We start from the raw sequence: 17,722 nt of genomic DNA on the forward strand, positions 1-17,722 counted from the left end.
AACGTATGCAAACGTATATCCATTTTAAAACCGTATACAGTTTAAAAACGTGAGGAGGCATATACGGTTGCATACGTTTTCAGTCCGGTTCAGTGACATACGTTTTTTTTTTTTAACAGAAACTGCATAACAGAATTGCAAAAACGAGATGTGAATGCAGCCTTAGGGATCTTGCTCTTTCCCCTCATGTACTGTGTGAGAAGGCATCTTGGCACGGATGACATGTCAGCACTCTTCTCATGTCTGTCTGTCCCTTCCATCCTTCCTGTCAGAGAGGAGCTGTCATTTCTCTCAGTGTGCCCCTGCCGCAGGTACCTCCTTCTCCTCCTCCTCCCTCCCCCTCTGCCTTTTGTTTTACTATCACAGGGAGACCGAGAGAACAATTTCCTGTTGACACCGGAATATTTAGAAAGTGCAAGGAAGGAGGGAAGGCAGTGCGGGCAGCAGCAGCAGCAGCATCTGTGGAAGTTTCTCCCTGCACGGCAGCTGAGGAGTGCCCCTGTGGGAGCCCGGGCACAGGGGCAGGGGCTGCTGCATGCATGTGGAGCACACAGGGCAAAGTAAGTGTGCAGAGGCTGGCCTGCCTGCATGTGTCATCGAGGGATCAGGTGCACTGCCATCCAGGGCTGACACTGGCATCTTTTGTGTCTCCTGAATGGATGGAAACCATCCCGGGCATGCTGCTGAGCATTGTGTAGCCATCGGCCACACACACTGATCAAAGCTCGGCCTCATCTGGGCTCGGGAAGGCTTCTCTACAGCCCTGGGGAAGGAGAAGGAATGTGATTTTCTGAGCCTCCAATGCTTTTATCCTGTGCTGTCTGCTGATGGCTGAAGCCTGGCTGGAGGAAGAGGAGGAGGAGCTGAGGGATAGTGCTGGCAACAGGAGACACAGGAGGTCCAACCTGAACCAGGCTGCAGGTAAGCATAGCCAGGGGTGGGGGAGCAGAGCCCTACATGGTGCAGGCATGCCAAGGTGTAATCCTCAGGGACCTGCTTATCCTCCTGTCACTGGGGGTATTATATTCTTCATGATGGCAAGAGTGATGGATGAGGCAGAACATATGGTGACATGAGCTTCTAGCGCTCTGCAGCCATTTCTCCGCGTCCTATCTATCGCCTGAATATTCCCACACACGGTATAATGGCATGACTGGAGAACAAAGTAACCCAATGCCGGCCTTGAGGCTGAGGCCTGATGACATAATAGCATTATGACAATGTTCGTTGTAGACGACAGCATATTAGGCCTCTACGTTGCGAAGGGAAAAAAAAGTTTTTACAGAATAACGGTATGGACTGCGCCGCAGAATACGTCATTGCTATAAAATAGTGGTCTTCAAACCCTGGAAAGGGCTGTTGTAAAACTACAACTCCCAGCATGCCCGGACAGCCGTTGGCTGTCTGGTCATGCTGGGAGTTGTAGTTTTGCAACAGCTGGAGGTCCACCGTTTGGAGAATCAGGGCTAAATATTTATAAGGGTGCATGCACACCACGTTTTTGCTATACGGTTTCAAGTTAAAAACCGTACGAAACCGTATGCTTTGACTTAACATTGTAAACCGTATGTCAGACGCATCATCCGGTTTAGTCCGTTTTGCGTCTTTTATACGGTTTTGTCAATTTTTTTTACCCATAACCAAAACCGTAGTCTACCACGTTTTTTGGTCCGGGTGAAAAACCGTATTAAACCGTATATGTTTATTTGTTACCATGGGAGTCAAAGGGAACCGTACAGAAACATATGTGCGTAAGGTTCCAAACCCTGGAAAGGGCTATTTCAAAACTACAATTCCCAGCATGCCCGGACAGCCGTTGGCTGTCCGGGCATGCTGGGAGTTGTAGTTTTGCAACAGCTGGAGGTCCACCGTTTGGAGAATCAGGGCTATTTATTTATATTAAAATATTTATAAGGGTGCATGCACACCACATTTTTGCTATACAGTTTCAAGTTAAAAACTTTACGGAACCATATAGAAAAACGTATGTATTGACTTAACATTGTAAACCATATGTCAAACCCATCATCCGGTTTAGTCCGTTTTGCGTCTTATACGGTTTTGTCCGGGTTTTTTACCTGTAACCCAAACCTTAGTCTACCATGTTTTTTTTTTTTTTTGTCCGGGGGAAAAACCGTATTAAACCGTATACTTTTTTTTTTTAAACATGGGAGTCAATGGGAACCGTACAGGACCGTATGTGCGTAGGGTTCCATTCGGTTTTCACCATCCGGTTTTTGACTTTGCACAGTTTTTTTTTTTTATTGGAATTTCAATCAAACAAGTGAAACTTTATTCAAAATGGAATGGAAAGTTAAAAACGTATACGTTTTTTTTTCTTAAAAAACTGATGCAACCGGACATCATTTTTCAAACCGTATATGGTTTTTAACCGTATACAGGTTGAAATGTGTACACACGTTTTGATACAGTTTGGTCCGGTTTTGAGAAATCCGTTTTTCATCAAAAACCTGATACGGGAAATGTATTGTAAAAACGTGGTGTGCATGCCCCCTAATACTTGTCAGTATCTGTTCATTCCTACTGGACTATGTAAATATACATTGTTTGTTTTTCTAGTGCATTGTCCCTTGAATAAATGTGAACAGGTGCCTGTAAATATTATGTTCTAGGATTGTTCTCTTCTGTCAAGTTGTTGTATATTCTACTTTACTGTTATACAGGAGCTGACGATGCCAAAACAGCGACATCAGACTTAGTGATGCAAAATAATCCAAAACGTTATTTTTCCTCATTGCCCAGGCGGTTGGAATAAAAATTTGACTTACCTTCCTCCTGGTGTCTGGCCTGTTATATGACACCATCACTCAGCCTATCGCCTGTCAAGGCAGAACACCGCTACTGTCAGCGATTATCTGAGTGCATTGTGACATGTTGGGTACCAAAAGCCAAAGGCAGACGGGGCTTTTAGGACAGGAGACCGATTCCAGTGGCAGTGGTGGGAGTTAGGTTAAAATTTATAATTTTTTTTCCGGCAGCCTGGGCATTTAAAGAGTACCTATCATGATCTGAACTCTGCCTAATTCTGCCCAATCTGTCCCTGACTCTCACTGACCCTATCCCTGTGTTTCTTTTTCATGCAAAGCCCCCTCTTTCTACCTGATTTATTGTCTTCTTGGTTGCTCATTCAGCTGTCCTAGTGTGAGGGAGGTAGGGGTAAGGGGGCGTGGCCCAGCATAGAGGCTGTGAACACAGCAGCTCTGAATCTTCTCCTCTGTTTACAACAGCATGTGCAGAGAGAAGAAAGATCAGAGCTCAGATAGTAAAATGAATGAGGGCATGCAGTAAAGCAGAGTCAGGAGTATGCCCTGCTGTGCTATGAGCGAAGTTACAGTGATTTGATTCGTCACAAACTTCTCGGCTCGGCAGTTGCTGACTTTAGCCTGCATAAATTAGTTCAGCTTTCAGGTCCTCCGGTGGGCTGGAAAAGGTGGATACAGTCCTAGGAGACTCTCTTAGAACTGTATCTACCTTTTCCAGCCCACCGGAACACCTGAAGGCTTAACTAATTAATGCAGGCTAAAGTCAGCAACCGCCGAGCCGCAAGGTTCGTGACGAATCTAAATACTGTAAGGCTGGGTTCACACTACGTTTTCTCCCATACGGGAGCGCATACGGCAGGGGGGAGCTAAAAGCTCGCGCTCCCGTATGTCACCATATGCGCTCCCGTATGTCATTCATTTCAATGAGCCGACCGGAGTGAAATGTTCGGTCCGGTCGGCTCATTTTTGCACCGTATGCGCTTTTACAACCGGACCTAAAACTGCGGTCAACCACGGTTTTAGGTCCGGTTGTAAAAGCGCATACGGCGCAAAAATGAGCCGACCGGACCGAACGTTTCACTCCGGCCGGCTCATTGAAATGAATGACATACGGGAGCGCATATGGTGACATACGGGACCGCGAGGTATTAGCTCCCCCCTGCCGTATGCGCTCCCGTATGGGAGAAAACGTAGTGTGAACCCAGCCTTACTTTGTTAATCTCTAGAACTTTACTTTGCCCTTGTAAAGGATGTAAAAAGGAGGAAACACATAATGCATTACAATAAAAAGAAAAAACCTTGAAAATATTAAAGGCTGTTATACACTTGAGTGAAAAGTTGATCAAAATGGCCAGTTTCAACCAACCCGCAAATGTTTATTGGGGGAAATTGAGGATGAACGAATTTTAGCTAATTGATGACAAACCATCATCTTCACGTGTGATTGTAGAACTGATTGAATGGGACAGCTCACATTTATCCATCATCTCAAGTTGGACGCTGGACAGTGAAACACACACTGTATGGGCGCTGAACAGGGGAACGTATCTTTGTCCATAGTTGTTTTGTCAGTTCCGGCGAGTTTAGTCTGGGTTCACTGAGCTGGACATCGGACATATGTGAGCTTGATAAATCTGGTGCATCTGTAGATTGTCTCATCTGGGTTTAAATCACTATTGGTTGGGTAATTTTAAACCACAATTGTGCACATTTTATTATTTTTTTTTTTTTTTTTTTTTTTTTTAGTGCATTTAGGCCATGACCTTAACCTATGCCATGCCTTGTTACCAATGCCCCTCTTGCCAGACCCAGTAGAAAAATGTCTAAAACGCATAGTAAATATATAGCTTGTCATCTAAGACAGTTTTTTTTTTCTTTTCTTTTTGTTTCGTGTGTAAATTGTGCCAGATTTCTGGCACATTTGCAAAGGTATATCTGAACCATAGTGTTAAAAAAATAAAATAAAATACATTTTTTGAGTAGGAGAAAATCCCCATAGCAAACATATGCTGCTATGGACAGAGTTGTCAGCAGAGATCTGTGTGTTCCAAAAAGAAAAGAATTTCCCCTGTAGTATTCAGCATTTTTTTTTTTTTATAGAAGTAATTTACAAATCTGTTTAACTTTCTGGCACCAATTGATTTAAAAAATAAATAAAATAAAAAAAGTTTTCCATCGGAGTACCCCTTTTAACATAGGTCATTTTCTGATGACCCATTCCATTTGAACACTTTTTTAATGCTGGAGGCCTGTGTGTCGTCTTTTTTCAGTGTTTAGAGTCACATTGCCTGGATTTATGGAGTGGGGAACTAATTTCTTTGGCCAGATGTTTGCAAAAATTTAATTTTGGGGGCCAGAAGCGGTTTGTTATTTTAAATCCAGCTTCCAGAATGTATGCTTTTTATACACTTTATTTTTTTTCTCTTTTCAAAACACTTTTTAGATTGTAAGACAATTTTACATTGCCTACGGTAAGTGCCACCCGCACTGCAAGAAGGTCCAAACTACTAAGGCAAGGCATTATGTTCAATCTAGTAATGAAAGTTATCAAAAACAAACCTATTACGTAAAATTTATACTAAAATTAATAGAAGATATAGTTGGGAGATGAGGCTCATTTTCCTGTTCTGAAAAGCAACAGTTGGCATGAGAATACATAGGGGGGAATTTATTAACAGTAGCATTTTCTATTCCAGTCTTAAGTTAACAGCAGCCAGTGTACAATTGCTCTAGATTTATCAAGAGACTTTTAACCAATGTGCAATAAATTACCAGTCTTTACGATAACCAAGCTGTACGATCCCAATTCATCTCAGTCTTTTGGCCTCTGTTTGTCCATCTAGTCTATTTACTCACGTTGGCGTATACATCAGGAGAATTTCCTGACGTACGCGGTGAATCATTCCTAATCTGTGTCACATTTTTATTTAGTTTTTATTTTATTGGGTTGTTAAACTGTCAGCTTAGAGTAACATTCACAAGATCAGAGAGAGATGATGGACACCTTTCATATGGAAAAACTTATTTTTTCAAATGTATGTTGGGATCTTTAGTGCATTAAGTTTCAAGCTGCAACCGTAATATTTTTTTTTTCCTCAGAATCTCTTAAAAACTGTTTGCATCCTAGTTTTAGGGTGCGTTCACACGCTATTTGTTTTTGCGGGTTTTCCGCTGCATATTTTAAAGTGGGCGAGCTCTTCTCGGCTGTCCGTAGCAGATTTTCCGCGGCGGAATTTACTCTGCTGAAAATCCGCCGCAGACCCTACTGACTTCAATGGGGCTTGCGGCGGATTTTCCACAGCGTAAATTCCTCTGTGGAAAATCTGCTGCGGACAGCAAAGAAGAGCCCGACCCCTTTCAAATATGCAGCGGAAAATCCGCAAAAACAAAGAGCGTGTTACCGCACCCTTAGTCTACATTCACGTGGGTGTAATCCTCTTTGCAATACATGTTGGATGTGAGGTCTGTGAATCCAGAATATTTCTCTCTTCACTAGAAGTCATGCGTCAATACAGTTTCCTTCCTGGACTATAAACCCCCTTCTCCGGCCCATGAGGAGTCTTTTCCCTTGTGCTGACAAAACAGATGACCTGGACTTTTGTCCAATTCATAGAAGGAAATCATCTGAGAAAAGAATGAGCTTGCAGATTCTGTATGGTAAAATCGCATATTAACCCTATTTAAAGACAATGAAGGTTTTCCATATGCAGATCCGATGGCTTATGCACAATAGCAATTAAAGTTTCACTTTGGGATTTTTGCTGCAGATCTTCTTCCCTAAGGGTATGGTCACACGGCAGAATGTCCATGCGGAATTCATCTGAAATATTCAGCAAGGACATTCCACTGCAGAATTTCAATGGGATTCTGCTACACTGTGTACACAGCGGAAGTTATGTGGCAGAAACATCCAGATTTCAGCATCCGGAGAAAGAAAAGATTTGGCTATTCTTTCTGCAGATTCGCTCAGACATGCATTGCCGTCTACAAGACGCCACATTTCCAAGCGGACCTAGAGCCCACTGGATTATTCACATGTGCGTGTTTTCCAAGTGGACATTCCGCACATTTTCGGATGTGTGAACCTGGCCTAACACTGCGCTAATATAAAAAGGAGTCAGGGGAAAAGCAGAGAGAGACAACAACATTGGATCTCAGGAACAGCAGCACAGCCAGCTATGAACAGTAGTTTTGAAGAATCTTCAAGGGTAGAAAATTTGAGATTTTCCTAGCTATTGTGACAGAAAATATAGATTTTATTAAGACAAGAGACGAATATTATGCATTTCTTAATTATTTTACTGCTGGAAAAAAATAGTAAACAAGTTACAAAAACATTTTTGCCGAGCAACTCATTAGGTATGCAGAGAACAGTCAGCCAATAAGAGAGAGCGACCAAGGTTATAAAAGTCCACACTGGTAATCAATCTTCCTCTGGAATAAAGATGTATAGATAATCTTGTAACATGGGCACTATGCAGAAAAACGAACTGTAGAATAGAACATCAAGGTAAGCTGGTTAAGCTATAGAAGAAATAATTAGTAGATAATCAGGGTAGGGATAACGGGTGTTTTCTTAATAAAATCAATATTTTCTGTCACAATAGCTAGGAAAATCTCCAATTTTATTGCAGACAAGAGACTAGTGCTGGGCGGTATACCGGTATGAACCGAATACCGTGTTTTTTTTTTTTTCTCCTTTTTTCTCCCACGGTATGGATATTTGCCCATACCGCTATACCGGTCGGGCCCCTCCCCCACCCTCCGATTCAATAAAAAAAATTAAACTTACCCGTAATGGGGGTGGTCCGGGCCATCCATCCTTCCTGTAGTGTCCGGCGGCATTCCGGGTGGAGGGTGAACCGGTCCGGGCTGTCCTTCTCTGGGGGTCCTCTTCTCCACTTCGGACAGGCTCTGGCCTAGTACGCTGCATAGACGGCGCTACGCCGTGACGTCAGGTGCGTCGCTTCGCACGGGCGTCACTGCGCAGCAGCGTCTATGCAGCGTTACTAGGCCGGAGTCTGCCCGGAGGAGGCCGGAGTCTGCCCGGACACTACAGGAAGGATGGATGGCCCGGACCACCCTCCCCGGACGGTCCCTGCAGCAACTGGGAAGGTGCGTCAGGGTTCTGGGATGGACAGGGGTCTGTATAATATACTATACCAACCGTAGGCCCTCCAGCTGTTGACGCCCTCCAGCTGTTGCAAAACTACAACTCCCAGCATGCCCGGACAGCCAACAGCTGTCCGGGCATGCTGGGAGTAGTAGTTTTGCAACAGCTGGAGGCACCCCTAGTTGGGAAACACTGACCTATACTATACACTACTATATAGTCCAACATGCTGGGAGTTGTAGTTTTGCAACAGCTGGAGGCTGTAGGGTTGTTTGTTACATCTATTTAAAAGGGTACTCCACTGCCCCAGTGTTCAGATTATTTAGTTCCAAAAGCCCATTTAGTTCCGCTACGCCACCTCAATGCAAGTCTCAATGTAAAAAAAAAAAAATACCGTGAAATACCGTGATACTTTAGAAAAATACCATGATACTCATTTTTGGTCATATCGCCCAGCACTACAAGAGACTCCTATTATGCATGTTTAAAGCTGTACAATTTTTAGAAACAATATCTAATTAAAGAGAACCATGGAAACATGAGGTTCAGGTCTAAAATAAAATGTTATAAATGTAGATTCTGAAGACCAATTTGCTGTGCGTAAAATGTCTGATAAAGAACCTCCTGCCTGAAAAGCTTTAGTTGTCGTGGCCCCTCTGGTTGAGCAGGCACCAAAAACGGAGATATCTGTACCCTAGAGGAAGACACAGGAGCATACGGTCTACAATAAGAAATTTAAGAGTTGGGAAGGAGACATATTTCTTAAGGACAAAGTTTTTTTTTCTTAGACTTTTAAACAGCGGACCAGGCAGAGATTATGATTATGAGGAATAGCAGGATAAAAAAAGAGTGTAAGTGGGTTTTTGTTCATCTGTAAAATGTATGGAAAATTGTACACCCTGTGGAGAGTATTGTTTACGATTTTATATCCAGGGCTCTTACATCAGATATTCTTTTAAAAGAAAGAAGACCTAAAAGTACTGCAAGCTTATAGGGTAGAAGTTTCAGAGATGGCTGTTCTTTATCTCCCCATAAATCTATATGATTCAAGAGGATAGAAACATCCCAAGTAAAATTATATCTTGGTAAAGGAGGTCTTTTACATTTTTAATACTTTTCAATAATTTACAAATTAAAGGATGTTTTCCAATTGTTAAAGAATGAATGGGAGCATGATAGAAAAAGATGGCCGAGCGATAGACATTGATAGTCCTATAGGCTTTCCCTGCTTGAAAGGATTTTGAAAGAAAATGTAATACTTGAGTAATAGGTGCATATACGGGATCCAAATCCCATTGTATGCACCAATTAGACCAAAGTTTCCAGGCTGATGCATAAGATGATCTGGTTCCTGGAGCCCAGGCCTCTGAGAGGGTCTCTCTAGCAGATTGTAAAAGTTGTAAGAGTCAATGTTTCTTGACCTGAAATTAACCATACTAGTAGAGACAAAAGGTCTGCAGATATCATCAGCTGTGGTTGTCCCAATGGATCTTGAAGAATGGATGGAGACATGGGAATAATCCGTGGGTAGTCTATTGATGTTTCTAAAACTTTTGAGAATAAAGTTTGGGATGGCCACCAAGGTGTGACTAGGACCAAAGTCGCTTTCTGAGTGTGAGCATGAAGGAGGACTCTCAAAATCAGGGAGAAAGGAGGGAATGCATAAAGTGTCCCTGTAGGCCAAGTTTGAAGAAAAACGTCTATGCCTAGGGCTTCGGGGTCTGGACGCCAGCTGAAGAAAATTTGGTAAATGTTTGTTCAACCAGGAAGCAAAGAGATGTATATGGGGATTCTATAGATTGAAAAATCATTGGATCTAACATCCAATTGCTGGAATCTGATAGAAAAAAAGAATTCCAGTCCGCTATAGAATTGGACAGTCCGGGAATATATTCAGTTTTCAAAATGATATTCTTGTTCAAGCAGAAATGCCAGAATTCTTTTGCAATGTTGGCTAAATACTTCGATTTGGTACCTCCCAGACAGTTGATATATTGAACCTCGGAGATATTGTCTATAGGAAGAAGGACACAGCAGTTGGAGTTGTCCTTTGCGAAGCTCTTCAGGGCAAAGGATCCTGCTAAGAGCTCTAGACAATTGATGTGGAGGAGATATTTGTCTTGAGACCATTTCCCTCCTGTTGATAAAGGTCCACATTGAGCTCCCCATCCCAAGCGACTTGCATTGGATTCTATGACGATATCTGGTTTGGGCTGAAATTTTTTTTTTCCATTCCACACCTGGATATGTTTTAACCACCATAGAAGTTCCTCTGTGGCTTCGGAATTGAGGGTTATCTCGTCGGAATAACCCAAACCTCTCAAATGATGAGCCTTTAAGCCTCTGTAATGAAGCGGAGCGGGAAAAACTGCCTGAATAGAGGCAGATAAAAGTCCAACAATCCGAGCTATAGTCCTTAAAGATATAAGATTTCTGATTGTTTTCCTGGGTGGTAGGCTCAGGGTAGTCAACCATAAAACCCAAGAATTCTACCTCTTGAGCAGGAGTTAAAATAGATTTTTTTGTACTTGATAACAAAACCTAGACTCGTGAGGGGAGAGAGAGAGAGTCCAGTCCAAGTGTATGTGTAGTGTTAGTATAGATTTGGCCATGAGTAGGATATTGTCCAAATTATTAGATTGGCACCTCTGCGTCTCAATGCAGCTACCACTGGTTTCATAATTTTTGTTAAACGCCATGGAGCTGATGACAGACTGAATGGAAGACTCGTAAACATTTTATGTTCCAAAGGAATTGAAGGTAAGGTTGAGAGTTTTTGTGGATTGGAACTGAAAGATATGCAGTACCCCCATTCATGAGCTGCACTGAGTGAAGATCACGCCCCCTCCCATAGACTTGCATTGGGGGGGGGGGGCATGACATCACAAGGGGGTGGAGCATTGATGTCACGATACCCCGACCCCTGTATCGCCCATCATCAGCCATGGATCAAACTTCTCTCTGGGCAGCTCATGAACGGGGGTGCTGCAGGAGAGATCGGAGGGGTCCCCAGTGGTGGGACCCCCTTGATCAGACATCTTATCACCGATCCTTTAGATAGGGGATAAGATGTTTGGGGGCAGAGTACCCCTTTAAGAAAAATTTAAGAAAAAAGAATCTATGGATCTTCGAACGGTAAATAAAATTTTTATCAGTGCCACTACAAACCTATACCAAGAAGTTAGTGCATGTGATGCTGATGACAGATTTACTTTAACTATTATCTGGCTTCCCGGATATCAGCCAGCTTTCCCTGGATGGGAAATTAGCTTCCTAAAACCTAGTGTTCACAGATGACAAGTGCCTTAGGGAAATATAATGATCCCGCTTTCTTACAGGAGATACTGTATACTCACCATGTGACATTGTAACATGCTTTGCACTGCCTGGAAAATCATTTGAGGAAATAAAGTTAGGATTCCTTCACACGCCAAAAATGCTAGAAAGAAAAATGCAGCATACTGCACTACTTTTTTTTCTTGTAAAATGGCGAACACATGACAAAAACGTGGGAAACCCCAATACAGTCAACCCATCATTGAAATCCAGCATACAGGGCTTCTATTATTTTCCTATAACAGCAAAACAACAAAAAAGACAACAGTCGTGTAAACGTAGCCTATTTATGGTTGTAAGACAAATTTTTATGGCATAAAACTAATGTCATTGGCAGGTGAAGGTAACTAAGGAACACATACCCCATTGCAGTGATCTAAGCCATTAGGAAACAAAGAAAAGGAGACTTATTGTCTGCACTATTTTTGATTTTGCAACCATGAAGAAAGAAAGTGTTTTTGGCTTCTCATCTGCTTTAATATAAATGTACTCCATGAAAGTAAAACCTTTAGGCTAGGTTCAGACTACGGAATTTCCGCCGGAATTTTCGCTTTGAAATTTTCGGCAAAAATTCCGCTTACTATAATGCATAGTGTAGTGAATGGTTTTCCGTTCACAAATTCACACTTCGGAATTTGTGAAGCGGAAAATCCGGATGATAAATCCGGTAGAAAATTTCCACCTGAAGAAAGGGGTTGCTCTTTCTTCAGGCGGAAATCCTAGCGGAACACATAGAAGTCTATAGGAGACTGCAGTGTCCACACGGTCCTAGCGCCGACTAATTCAGTCGGCGCAGGCGGAACTAGGAATCTCCGGGCGGAAATTTTCTGCCCGGAGATTCCGTAGTCTGAACCTAGCCTTACTGGGTATTCTGGTTTTCATTAATTTGGACAAATAAGTGAATGTGATCCTGAAGAAAGAGTGGAGGCCGCGGTAAATGTAAGGAAAAAATAACAAAAAAAAACTGAAGTGCAATTGAAACCTTGAAAAGTATTCAGCAATATTAGTGCTAGCATACCAGACATGTACCAGGATGTGAGAGTGAAGAAAGTGGAGTATTCATCAGATAGATGGGCATAATGCTATGCATAGAGGAGGCATAGGAGCTCGGCAAGCCGGCTCCCCGCCTCCATTGCGCACAGCAGCACTGTAGTGATGAGGATAGCGGAAACCATAACTTTTAATTTACTGTGCAAATTTGTAATGCCAATGTATTGTGTTTAGTGCAGATGAAAAGCCTGTCAGTTTCCCTTTTTAAAGATCAATGTTTATTATATAAGCAGAATTTTTTTGATGTAGTTGCTTGTTTTAATATTTTTTTTTATTTGAACTATACAAGAGTTTATTTTTTTTTATGGTTTGCATAGATTCTGAAAACCACATTTGTACAATGGTGGTTCAAGATGTCTTCAAGGTTATCTGGTATTTTCTGTAACAGGACTATATGGTAATAATTTACCAAGGATCAATTACATGATTTCAGAGTTAATTTTTTTCTGCTTGTTGAATCAGGCGTTACAGGAGGGGTGAGGGTGGATTGACACATAAATGACGTGTATAAAACAAAGACAACAGGCGTCCTGCACTCACCTTGTAAAATCTGGTTGTTCGGCTCCCATCTCGGGCTGCAGCCCGAGATGAGAGCCGAACAACCAGATTTTATACAGTGAGTGCAGGACGCCTGTTGTCTTTGTTTTATACATGTTACTTATTGCTACTCCTATTGTCCTAGCACTGATGGTTTCTGATCCTAGCTGGTTACCTGCCCGTTTGGTACATTATCCATCTCGAGGAGCTGCATTTAGAAGGCACTGGTGCCGCTAGCTTTTTCTTTGTTTTTTATTGACCCATAAATGAATTTGCTGCAAAATTTTAAAGCCAATTTGCTTTGGATTGTGGTGGATTACCCTTTAGGGTACGTTCACATGGCAGAATATCTGCCCGGAAAATTTCCCTTTGAAAGCAGTGGGATTCTGCTGAAATGTAATTTTCTACCAGAATTTTTCTGCTGGATTCTGCTTGGAAATTCATTTTGTGAACACACATGCAAGGGTTCAAATCTGTGGATTTAGTGGCAGATTTGTCTGTGGCATATACCAGCTGGTTATATTGCCCAACGACAGACGAATTGTTTATTCTTTGGGCAGATTCCACCATACTGCTTACAAAAGCATTGTTTAAAGCAGAAAAGTTTCCCCTTATGTTAATAGCTGAAGTTCTTTATCTACCCTTTATTACCAGTAGCGTTGCTAGAGAGTGACGGGGAGGGGGGGGGGGGGCGTACAGCATCAGGTGACACCCTGACTGGCCTGCCTGGCACTAAATAGCTGCACTCCCACTATCCTGCAACAACCCATCCACCCTCCTCAGAAATAAAAAAAAAAAATGTAAAAACATACTATGCTGCACCATGAATATCCGAACTCTGAGGCTTTTTTGTTTAATTTTGAGCCCGCATTTTGTGACGTTGGTGAGCAGAGTCTTGCGTCGCCGCTCTGAGGCCGGAGTTTAGGTCTGGAAGGAAGATAGCGCAGCACCAATAGTCACATATAGGCACAATAGGCTCTGTACGTTACCCACCCCAAAATGTGCATGAAGCTGTATTAATATGGATGTTTCTTTTTTTTAAGGAAAAATTTTAGTGGCACATATGGGTTATTTACGTAGTCTGTAAAAACTCTTACACAATAATTTTGTGCCTTATTCTATTTTAACGCAACATTAATTAAAAAATTTAGTGGGTACGCCAGCATGTACGTGTCCTATAATTAACAAGGTGTGCAGTGTGTATTTTCAACCTTAAAATTAATAGCGTTATTAGTTATATAATTAATTTTTCCTATAATTAACATTAATTTAGTAGCTTTGTTTCATGATGCAGAACAAGAACAGTTCTTAAAGTGGGTGTTAATTTCCTTTTCTGCAGACGTATGCACTTTCTGTAAGCCAGGTTGGACCTGGAATACATATGCAACTTTTAAATGGAGATGCAACTTTTTTTTTTCTTCATAAATAGCGACTCACATTTGATAAATACATGACCACAGCAAAGTAAAAAAATAAAAATAAATTACTACTTGAGTAGATTTCAGAAATGTGCTTTGGAATAAGCAAAAATCAAAAAGTCGCAGCATGTATAGAAAAGTCGTACGTGCAACTTTTTTACACAATAAAATCTACTACGGAGCTTGATAAATCTCCTTCTCAATGGGCTGAGTTCTGCTGACTGAATGTTTGCAGTGTGAATGAGTCCTTAGAGTGTGCTTTATAAGCTAAATGATTTTCATTTAGCATATATATATATTACAGTACAGACCAAAAGTTTGGACACACCTTCTCATTCAGAGTTTTCTTTATTTTCATGACTATGAAAATTGTAGATTCACATTGAAGGCATTTAACACATGTGGAATTATATACATAACAAACAAGTGTGAAACAACTGAAAATATGTCACATTCTAGGTTCTTCAAAGTAGACAACTTTTTGCTTTGATTACTACTTTGCACACTCTTTGCATTCTCTTGTTGAGCTTCAAGAGGTAGTCACCTGAAATGGTTTTCACTTCACAGGTGTGCTGGTGTGGAGGAGGAGGTGTGATGGTGTGGGGGTGCTTTGCTGGTGACACTGTTAAGGATTTATTCAAAATTGAAGGCATACTGAACCAGCATGGCTACCACAGCATCTTGCAGCGGCATGCTATTCCATTCGGTTTGCGTTTAGTTGGACCATCATTTATTTTTCAACAGGACAATGACCCCAAACACACCTCCAGGCTGTGTAAGGGCTATTTGACCAAGAAAGAGAGTGATGGGGTTCTGCGCCAGATGACCTGGCCTTCACAGTCACTGGACCTGAACCCAATCGAGATGGTTTGGGGTGAGCTGGACCGCAGAGTGAAGGCAAAAGGGCAAACAAGTGCTAAGCATCTCTGGGAACTCCTTCAAGACTGTTGGAAGACCATTTCAGGTGACTACCTCTTGAAGCTCATCAAGAGAATGCCAAGAGTGTGCAAAGCAGTAATCAAAGCAAAAGGTGGCTAGAACCTAGTATATGACATATTTTCAAATTTTTTGTTATGTATATAATTCCACATGTGTTAATTCATAGTTTTGATGCCTTCAGTGTGAATCTACAATTTTCATAGTCATGAAAATAAAGAAAACTCTGAATGAGAAGGTATGTCCAAACTTTTGGTCTGTACTGTGTGTGTGTGTGTGTGTGTGTGTGTAATTATTTATTTATTTTTTTCAGACCATTTCAATCACTTTTATTTTATTTATTTATTTTTTTTTTGACACAAAAAACACTTTAAAGATGTGCAAAGAAACATTCCAATATTCCATTTCTTTTGAGCCATGAACAGACAAAAAAGACTTAAAGGGGTACTGCGGTTGAAAGCAAGTTTTCAAAATCATCTGGTGCCAGAAAGTTAAACAGATTTGTAAATTACTTCTATTTAAAAATCTTAATACATCCAGTATGTAACAGCTGCTGTATGCCCCAGAGGAAATTGTTGAAGGAGATCCATGGGATTTTCTTTTTTTTTGCTTACAAAAGTCCCACGTGCACATAAGCAACTTTTTGTGGGTAAGCAAAAAAATACCAGTGAGCCCTACTTAAATGGGCACTGTCAGACTCAAAAACTTTTGATATTTTTCAAAGCATGCAAAACCAACAGGTTTTGCCATTGCTTTCATTAGAAAATTTTCAGTATTTCATAATGAAAAAGCCTGTTAAACAACTGTCTTCGTTCCCCCCCCCCCCCCCACCTGCTTGGACACATACTAGTCCTGCTGTGTCCACGCGTCATCACCTATGTCATGGACACACTTCCTTGATTGACAGCTGTCAATCCTTCCACTGTCAGCTTGTGTCCCGCTACTGTCAGTGAGGACAAGCTGGGAGTTGTAGTTTTGCTAATGCTAGGGGAGATGTGAGCAGACAGCATACTGAGGGAGGGGGCGGAGACCTGCACAGTGAGGCCACGCCCCCTCCCTTTGAGAGGAATTCAGACTAGTGAGCTAAATTTAAGTGTAATAATAAAAAATAAAAAATAAAGATGCTAGTTACATGGTCAGGATTAGGTACTGAGTGATATATAAAAAATTTTTTTATTTAGTTGGATCTGATGGGTACACTTTTTAAACATTTTTCAGTTTTCACTTTGCAGTGGTCGGGAATTTATCAAGTGTGAAAGTCGCATGTAAGCAGAAAAAAAAAAGTCTCAAACCCCCTTCAAAAAGTGTAAGTTGCGACTTTTTGTGCAACTATTTGCGCAGCTCAGCTCCCCAGCACCCACTCACATCTACCACCCATCCGCAAGCTGTTGGGACTACAACTCCCAGCATGTCCTCACTGTAAGGGCATGCTGGGAGTTGTAGTCCTACAGTAGCTAGAGGGTGGGTGGTAGATGCAGGCGGGTGGCCGGGGAGCGGAGCTATACGAAAAGTCGCAGGTGGTCGGGGAGTGGAGCCAGCCGACAAAAATATTAAATTACAGCATTGTAATTTCATATTTCCCGGGCAGACCTGTGATTGGTCCAGACCTCCTTGTAGTGGTGCAGCGTGGGCGGGCAGAAGATGTGTGGGCGGGTGACAAGCTTGTCGCCCGCCCGCACATCTCCCGCCCACCTGCGCTGCACCACTACTACTCCCAGCATGTCCTTATTGTAAGGGCATGCTGGGAGTTGTAGTCCTACGGCACGGGCGGCAGGAGATCTGCGAGCGGGTGACAAGCTTCCCTGACTTGCTTGTCACCCGCTCGCAGATCTCCTGCCGCCCATGCCGCAGGACTACAACTCCCAGCATGCCCTTACAATAAGGACATGCTGGGAGATGTTTTTTTTTTCTTTTTTTCCATTTACTTTACAGGCTTAGTAGTGGAAGCTAACTTATAGATGAAACCCATTACAAAGCCAAGGCTTAGCGTTAGCCCCAAAAACAGCTAGCGCTAACCCCCAGTTATTACCCCGCTACCCACTGCCACAGGGATGTCAGGAAGGGGTGCTGATACCAACAGGCCCGGAGGGTCAAAAATGGTGTTCCTTTGCCTAGGTGGTAACAGGCTGGCATTATTTAGGCTAGGGAGGGCCAGTAGCAATCGTCCTTGCCCACCCTGGTAACATCAGGCTGCTGTTGCTGCGTGGTTGGTATCTGGCTAAGAATGAAAATACGGGGAACCCTATGCATCCTTTATTTATTTAGGGTATGTTCACACTGCAGAATCTCAGCTTGCTGAATTCAGTGGTAGGACTGCATGGCACTGCACCGTCACCATTGATGGCTATACAGTGCTCGCGGACTTCTGCACAAAGAATGAACATGTTCTTTCTTTGTGCTTTGCAATTTTAGCGGCGGAATTGTCCACCGCTGAAGTTCGGAAGTGTGAAGGGGTCTTGTGGTAAACCCATTCACACTGACAGTAAAGTTCACTGCACGGAATTCCACTTGCAGAATTCTGCTCTCGGAATTCTGTGGGAATTCCGCAT

General features: G+C 42.3%; 1 protein-coding gene across 2 annotated transcripts in view; it reads left to right on the forward strand.

The window, feature by feature from the left end:
* Positions 1-357: 357 nt before the first annotated feature.
* The window catches only part of SH3D19 (SH3 domain containing 19), a 108,264-nt gene continuing 90,899 nt past the window's right edge, over positions 358-17,722 (forward strand). Inside the window, exon 1 of one of the 2 annotated variants that reach the window (XM_056562815.1) lies at positions 358-921. In XM_056562815.1, coding sequence (XP_056418790.1) covers positions 828-921 — 94 coding nt within the window. In that variant the 5' untranslated portion in view covers positions 358-827. The remainder of the gene's footprint in view (positions 922-17,722) is intronic. The other variant, XM_056562816.1, reaches the window with a different exon arrangement.

The sequence above is a fragment of the Hyla sarda genome, chromosome 1 (assembly GCF_029499605.1).
Source record: "Hyla sarda isolate aHylSar1 chromosome 1, aHylSar1.hap1, whole genome shotgun sequence".
Lineage (NCBI taxonomy): Eukaryota > Metazoa > Chordata > Amphibia > Anura > Hylidae > Hyla > Hyla sarda.